Source organism: Pistacia vera, unplaced genomic scaffold (genome assembly GCF_008641045.1).
Source record: "Pistacia vera cultivar Batoury unplaced genomic scaffold, PisVer_v2 Contig468, whole genome shotgun sequence".
NCBI classification, from domain to species: domain Eukaryota; kingdom Viridiplantae; phylum Streptophyta; class Magnoliopsida; order Sapindales; family Anacardiaceae; genus Pistacia; species Pistacia vera.
In genome coordinates, this window is record NW_022196299.1 from 148,572 (window position 1) to 156,987 (window position 8,416).

The 8,416-nt window shown below is 34.1% G+C and overlaps 1 protein-coding gene across 1 annotated transcript; it reads right to left on the reverse strand.

The window, feature by feature from the left end:
- Positions 1 to 3,323: 3,323 nt before the first annotated feature.
- Positions 3,324 to 5,083, reverse strand: LOC116145859 (ammonium transporter 3 member 1-like). Its single transcript, XM_031431296.1, has 3 exons — positions 4,456 to 5,083; positions 3,973 to 4,258; positions 3,324 to 3,896 (listed from the first exon to the last, which is right to left on the reverse strand). Exons 1-3 carry the CDS (start codon positions 5,041 to 5,043, stop codon positions 3,352 to 3,354), a joined length of 1,419 nt encoding a protein of 472 aa, XP_031287156.1. The 5' UTR covers positions 5,044 to 5,083; the 3' UTR covers positions 3,324 to 3,351.
- Positions 5,084 to 8,416: the final 3,333 nt, after the last annotated feature.

Below are 8,416 nucleotides of genomic sequence, written 5' to 3' on the forward strand. Positions count from 1 at the left end.
GTCGGATTGTTGAAGACAAAAGATGTTCTTAATCGATGAATGATTGAATTGATAACGTGTTTACGAGATTGGACTCATGCAGAAAGAAGACTACAACAGCACCCTGAGATCCCGAATTTCTCGAACTCTTTAGGAATACAGATTTGAATAATGTAACTAGTGTTGACGATGAAATTGAAGATGAATAATTTAATAAAAAAATTATTTAATTGTTTATTTGTGAAGCGTGAATGTGTGAAATGTGAATATTACATTTATGTTAAAAATTAAAATTAACTATTAATATTATTTTTTAAAATTAATTAAATTTTTAGAAACTTACTAATCAACCCCTAAAAAATACTAAACACCCCCTATAAAAATTTGTTTTGCCCCCAAAATATAAAAAAAAAAATTGAGGGGGAAAAATAAAATTATCCAAACCCCATGGGACCGGTCCTGGGCCCATGGGACTAGTCTCGACCAGGCCTAAGGCCTGGTCCGGGTCCTAGTTTTTCTCATGGGCTTGGAACCGATCCTAGGCCCATGAGTGACTGATCCCATTTGAGACCAGTCCTAAACGGGCCCAGGCCTGGGCCCGCAAGGGACCGATCCCTTGCCCAACTCTAAACGCAATGTTGACTTGATTGAAGTTTTGGTTGACTTTAGCCTAGTTAGGCTATGCATGATCAAAGTCATAAAAAATTATATTATAATCTTTGAAAGCCAAAAATAAAAATATTAAAAGAAGGTTTTGCTCAAGGTTTACTTAATACATTTACTCAAAATTTTGCTTATCATATATTTATTCAAATAAGAAAATATTATGTTATTGCATATTCTTTTCTCTTAAGTTTTTAATATTATATTATTATTTTTTTATTAAGATTTGATGACTTCTTAAAGTTTTCACCAGTTATTTAGTAAATAATGACGGAGCCGCAGAGTCTCCCTTCTAGACAAAAATCATGGATCCGCCGCTGACTATGATACAGTTGGCTTTGGGTCTAACTCTCACAATTTTTTCTAAAAACTCTTATATATTAATGGGAGATAAACTTTTTACATTTATAATTATTTATAATTTGGGTGGCTCTCTTTGAGCGGACTTGTTGAAACATCAATCTTGTCGACTCTACAAGTACTTGGAGTCTTGGAATCTTGGATGTTATTCTTTGTATGGTATTTGTCATTGATGTGAGATTTTGAAAGCTCAACTTTGTCTATTCTAAGGTTTGGGAAGTCTGATCTTGGATGATATATATGAAAAAGCCTTTTGTGCATACTGTAGTAAAACAATCCGCCATTGATAAAGCAAGTATTCCATTCGCGCTGATGTAACATACTCTCTCATTAGCTGATTATATTGTAATATGATGCATAGACGATTTTATANTAAGACCTTTACTTCCTTTATAATTTTTTTTTTTAAAAATAAAAAAACGCGGTTTTGCTACAATACATCGCTCTACCACATTGTTGGTATATTTGTATGAACATATCGACGTAAAATCTAGCTTATAACATAAAACTAGTAACATTCGTTATAGAATATGTATGTGAGATAATGAACAAACCCAAAAAAACTCTAATGCATGTGTTAATTCCTTTCTCTATGCAATCTCAAGTCTATTTGCACAAGTTATAATGGTATGACTTTACATAGTATGATCAGGGGCGGATTTAGCCCTTTGAGGATAGGCCTGAGCCTATCCTCAGATTTTTTAAAAAAAAAAAAAAAAATTATTAATTTACAAGCCACCAAAAATTGTTAATTAATATATATACCCAGACTCACCTTTAGGACTTAGATTATGAGAACTATTATACATATATCTAGGTCCACAAAAAGCTTGCTATTAATATATATATTACAAACCTACGTCATATTAAAAGTTTAAAATTTTCTCCACGGCTCCACTTGGTTTTTATGATTTTATCCATAAAATTTTTTACTCTCTCATTCTCATTCTCTTTCTCATGTTATTCGCTCTTAAAACTTTTAAAAACTGAATGAACATGCTTTCTCAAATTAAAACATTGACTATATTTTAAAGGACATTATTCTTTCACCTTTTACCTACCACTTTCCTATATTTCAAACGTCACCGTTTAGCTGCTCAAAATTATTAAAGAAATTTGAGTTACTATCTATATTTATACCAAGAAAATTCCCCATTTTTTTTTATTAATTCATATTAAAAGTCAACGCAACGTTGACTTAATTGAAGTTTTGGTTGACTTTAGCCTAATTAGGCTATGTATAATCAAAGTCATAAAAACTTATATTATAATCTTTGAAAGCCAAAAATAAAAATATTAAAAGAAGGTTTTGCTCAAGGTTTACTTAACACATTTATTCAAAATTTTGCTTTTCATATATTTATTCAAATAGGAAAATATTATGTTATTGCATATTCTTTTCTCTTAAGTTTTTAATATTGTATTACTATTTTTTTTATTAAAGTTTAGTGATTTCTTAAAATTTTCACTAGTTGTTTGATAAATAATAGCGGAGCCGCAGAGGTCCCTAGGCTTTTGCCTAGATCCGCCAGTGAGTATGATACGGTTGACTTTGGGTCTAACTCTCACAATTTTTTCTAAAGACTCTTATATATTAATGGGAGATAAACTCTTTGAGCGGACTTATTGAAACATCAATCTTGTCGACTATATAAGTATTTGGAGTCTTGGAATCTTGGATGTTATTCTTTGTATGGTATTTGTCATTGATGTGAGATTTTGAAAGCTCAACTTTGTCTATTCTAAGGTTTGGGAAGTCTGATCTTGGATGATATATATGAAAAAGCCTTTTGTGCATACTGTAATAAAACAATCCGCCATTGATAAAGCAAGTATTCCATTCGCGCTGATGTAACATACTCTCTCATTAGCTGATTATATTGTATATGTGCATATAAAATTATATATATATATATATATATATATAATAATATATATATTATATATATTATATATATATATTATATATATATATATATAGTCAATTCTAATGTAAAAATCATGACGGATACTCATCTTTAGTTTAAACGTTAAATTTTAAACACCGCAATCGAGAATTCTTGATATACTATAGGAAACATTGAAACGAAATTGAACAGGAAACAGAAAAATTCATATAAAACCATAATCATTTAAAGAAATGAGAAGCAAAGTGTAAGTTTATTTAAGAGAATGAATACATCTCAGTCAATAAAAACCCAAATTGAAAAACCTTTGAGTGTGGAAGGCATAACAAAAAGAGATAAAAAAAAGAAAAAAAAAAGAAAAAAGAAAAAAGAAAGAGATGCAGAAGTACAAGAAACACATTAAAAAAGCACCAAACCCTTTAACTAAATTTGGCTTTACAAATCAAGCCATTTGAACCTCACCTTTAGGCCCAGTGTGGTAGTCTTCAGCACCATAAACTGAGCTAATCCTGGACTCAAATTTCTCCCCATCACCCCACAATGCATAAGCTTCCTCTCCATGGATTGCATCATCTCCAATCTGCAATTCCTCATCAGCCAATCTCAATGGAACCACCAACCTGATCAACAAACATATCAAACTTGTAACCACCACATTCACACCAATCACAAACACAATTCCTAGCAATTGTATGCCCAGTTGCTTGAACCCTGCCGCGGGACGCCCGCTTTGGAGACCATAAAAAAACCCTATGTAATGTTGCCAATCATCTACCAAATAGAATAAGCGACACAGTTTTGGGTTGGCGAAGAGGCCGGTGAGGATTCCCCCGAGGCTGCCGGCGACTGCGTGGGTATGGAACACTGCCATGGTGTCATCTACTTGCTTCAGTAACCAGAATTTCTTGTGAAGTACCATCATTGTGTACCATGGAATGCTGCCTGACATAATTCCCATTATGATAGCTGCCCATCCTTGTACAACACCTGTTCGACATTAGTTGTCCAGTAAGTAACTCGTTTTACGTATCTGAGTTCGAAACTAGAAGTATTTTTTTGGTACCTGCAGCAGGGGTGATGCAGACTAAGCCGGTGATCATGCCCTGCGTGGCGCCGATGACCGATGGCTTTCCGAAGAAAAGAATGTCGAGGAAGAGCCAAGTGAGCAAGCTGGTTGCTGTGCAAACGTGAGTGTTAAGAACGGCCAGAGATGCATCTACACTGACAGTGTAAGGATCACCACCGTTGAATCCAGTCCATCCCATCCAAAGTAGACCTGCTCCTGCCAACATCAGGATAATGTTGTTTGGCGGGAACCTCTCTCTGTCCTTGCTGGCCCTCGGCCCAACCTGCAACCAGGAAAGGACCAGGATTTAATCTTAAAAGGGATAAGTTCAAATAAATAATATAAAATTTGTGTGAGGTCACCGACACCCACTCGCCTCTATATGGTCCGTCCATACCTGCAACAATATAACCGCTACAAATACAGAAGAATTGAACCTAACAGGATTCGAAAATTAGTTATTATGGTTAATTTGCTCACCCAGAAAGCTGCGGTGAATCCAGCAACGCCAGAAGACAAATGAATCACATAACCTCCTGAATAATCAATGATTCCTTTCTTAGCCAACCAGCCGCCTGGGCACCACATACTATAAGCACCGATAGTGTAAGAAAATGTAAGCCAAAGTGGCACAAACAACATCCATGCATGAAAATTCATTCGCCCAAGCAACGCCCCGGCGATTAGAATCAAAGTAATAGCAGCAAACACAAACTGGAAATAAATCATAGTTGCATTCGGCAAGTAGCCTAAAAACGTTCGCTCTAAAAGGAACTTCTCGTCCAAAGAAACATCAGGCCTTCCCATAAAATGAATGAAGTTCTTTCCGAACGACATCTGATATCCCCAACCAACCCAACAAACCAGCACCGCTGCAAAAGCGTAGAGCGCCATGAAGGCCGAGTTCACCGCCCATTTCTTTTTCACTATGCTGCCGTACAAAATGACAAGCCCCGGCACGCTTTGCATACCCACTAGAGTTGCAGCCGTCAGTTGCCATGCGTTGTCGCCTTTGTTCAACCAATCCGGGCTCGCCTCGTCAGTTTGCAGGTTCGCTGGCAGCGACATTTTGATTGTTTTGGTTGCTTCAGGCAAAATTTTGAGTGAAAGAAAGATCATGCTTGGAAAATATATAGTGAAACTTTGTGGGCGGAGAGGTTTTTGAACATGCTGTAACATTCCTGGACTCTTGTCATTTTCCTGTAAATTGTTGGTTTGGAATGGAAACAAGCCGGCTTTGGTTATGAAACTTATGATTTGCCCTTGGAGTTTATTGTTTCGCGGGAGTGGGGTTTGTCTTTTGGAGGAGGAAAGTGTAAATTGGAGATGAAGATGTGAGATGTGTCAGGATGTCTGTTTCTGGGTATAGCGGAGAATCCAATTGAATGTTTAAGCACTGGAATTGTCGTCAAGATTTTCTTGGTTTGTGATTGATAATTACAAAGGAGGTATTGTCTAATGATTGAAGGTAATTACTAATTCGAGTTTTTTAAAGTCGTAGATTCAGGAATCAGCTTAGTTGATGAATATGATTGGTGAAGCCTTTATGTGGAAAACTGATCACAGCTCTCTGACATGCAGAAACTTTGGGACTGTGAGGACAAAATGGACATGAGAATGGGAAATCCTAAGTGGGAAAATGTTTATTTTATTTCAAGATACAATTTGAAGGAGGTGATTGATCAAAAGGGTACTTTTAGCTTGACCGTCCAAATTATATTCAAGAGAGAAGGCCATGGATTTTGGAAGATTTCGATTCCTAGTTTGAGACAACTAATTGAAAATATACTCTATGGTTGAGAAACTTGTTTGGTTGCTTCATGAACAAATCAAAGTGGGAGACACTGGACATGAAGATCTTGCAGAGATTCAAAATTCCAGTATTTTACCAGTGGAATATGTTGTTGAAATAAGTTATAATTTCATTTAGCACACTTTATGTACCAACTCAATTAAGAGCTTATATGCTACGTTAATGCATTACTATAAACAAAATTCATTAGTGATAGAGAATGGGGAACAATTCCGTAATCAATGAAAGCTTGAATGTGGATACCAAATTCGTATTTTAAGACAATGATTAGGAACTTGGCCCGTGTGACAACCCAGTCAGGGGACCAGGTCACGGGTCGACCAGTCTAACGAATTTGATCGGCTGCTTAACTGTCAATCTAGCAGGTTTAAAATCTAGCAAACACTCGCCTGATAAATACAATTAGTCCCTTTGGATTTGAAATGCAATAAACACATCCCTATAGACAGGTGATGATCGGCGGCAAATCAGACTTCAGGATGATGGGGGGGTGAGTGGAAGGGGTAGAGGGGTGTTTGTAATTTTGAGGGCCGGTTTTCTACCTTTCCTGTTAAATCGGTGAAGACTCCGATTCTCGATCCAACCAGTTAAACCGGCTAGTTCGAGCCGGATTCCTAATCATTTTTTCAAGATATGTATAGTGAAGGGTGCTGATATTAAAAAATTGGATCAACAAACAAATTTAAAAAAAAAAAAAAAAAGAGCTAATAAAGTAATCCTTTATATTAGTGAGTCGTTAAAATTTACATTGTTATGAGTTAATGTTCATTATCAAATAGTCTCATATCGTTATTTAAACACCTAAAACTTGATAGCAATGAGATTTTTGTTAATTCTGAAATATCAAAGAGATTTTGTTATTATATAAAACCTCAAGGTCTTAAGTTATTAACTCGTAAAAAAAATAGGTGTGACTAATGTTAATGATGGTGTTTGGGGTGAGTGTTTAGGTTAGTGAAATATAGTGACGGTTTAGAAAGCCTATATGATATTACTTTATAGTTTACATAACACTTTAGTAATAAGATATTGATTTAAATTTTATAGAGTAATGCTACAGTCACCGAAAATAGTGTACTGAATTTATGTATCCAATAGCGTGATAAAATCCTGACCGTCGATTAATTATAACTTAATATTAATCAACGGTCAGCGTTTTACCACATTATTTGATACACAGATTTGATGCATTAATTTTCGGTGTCTGTATTATTTCTCAATTTTATATTATTCAGGACTGTTATTCCTCGCCAGTCTTTAGGTTTCAGTTTCTGTTACTCGCACCGCCAAGTGTGTGAAATAACCTTGACCTTCCCTCATATGTGAAGAATTATCCAAAACCTTTCCCTTTAGCCGTCGGGGGAGTTGTATAATGTGTTTCATTTACCTCCTTTTGAGATTGATTAATATCCAACGCATCCACTTCATTATGAAAGTATTAAAAACACCCCTACAATTAGTGATATGTTAGGTTTCATACCGTTTTAAAATTAAAAATAAAATATTCCTACCATGACATATCAACTTAAAAAATATTTCTTTTATTCATCATTATTTTTAAAATTTATTTTATTTTAATTCTTTTTTAACAAAATACTGTTATTTTGATTTTGTTTTAATTAAAATAATTTTAAGGTTGATTATAAATTTGTTTAGCCTTTTTTTTTATCTCATAATATAGATTTCAAAAGATTTGATTACAATAATTTTTTTTTTAAATAATTGTTGAGAACAACCTAGTTATTTTTTTTTTTTTAAAATGGCTGGTTTTAATAAATTATCAACTTGTTAATGTTCTAACGAAAATATAATTGTTTCTAAAGTTGATAAATCAATTTTTCCAGTTCAATGGTTTGTTTAGATTTTTATATAAATATGTAAACTTGCTTGGGAATGTATAATTATAAGTTCAAAGTTGATTTTGTGGATTTGGATATTTATTGAGTAAATGATTTAAGAAATTTGTTAAGTTGGTAAGTAATGAGAGGGGTAAAATAGACTTTTAATTTTAAACTGGATGGAAGCATAACGTATCACTAACGGTAGGGGTGTTTTTAATACTTTCAAAATGAAGTGGATGAACTAGATAGTAACTGGTCGTGTAGGGGCTAAAAGGAATCCACCACTTAACAGAATTTGTCAACTAACTGCTGTGGGGGGAGGTATTGGATAATTCTTCAAATGTTAAGGGAGGTGAGTAATTTTGGATACCTTTGGGGTCGAATAACCCAAACTGAAACCTCAGGGGAGGTTGGTAACAGTCCAAATCTGATTGATTTTAATATTGTGATATTGGTTTCACGCGTGGGTCTTAAGATTTGTTTTTGGGTTTTCAAAATATAGTAATATTCCTCTATTATATTTTAATCTTTTTAAACTATATTTAATACCGAAAGCAGTCTAACTTAATTTTATTTAATTAGTATTTTTATTTGTACCCATTTTCCCTTAATTTCAAACTTAATTATGGATTTTGTTTATGCCATTTTTCCCCAATTTCTTAATTAGATTTTTTTTTTTATTTATGCCCGTTTACCCAATTTCAAATTTGAAACTTACTTTTTTCTTCTTCAGATTCAGATTCAGATTCATTTTGTTGTGCGCTTATTTTCTCTGTAACATTACTAA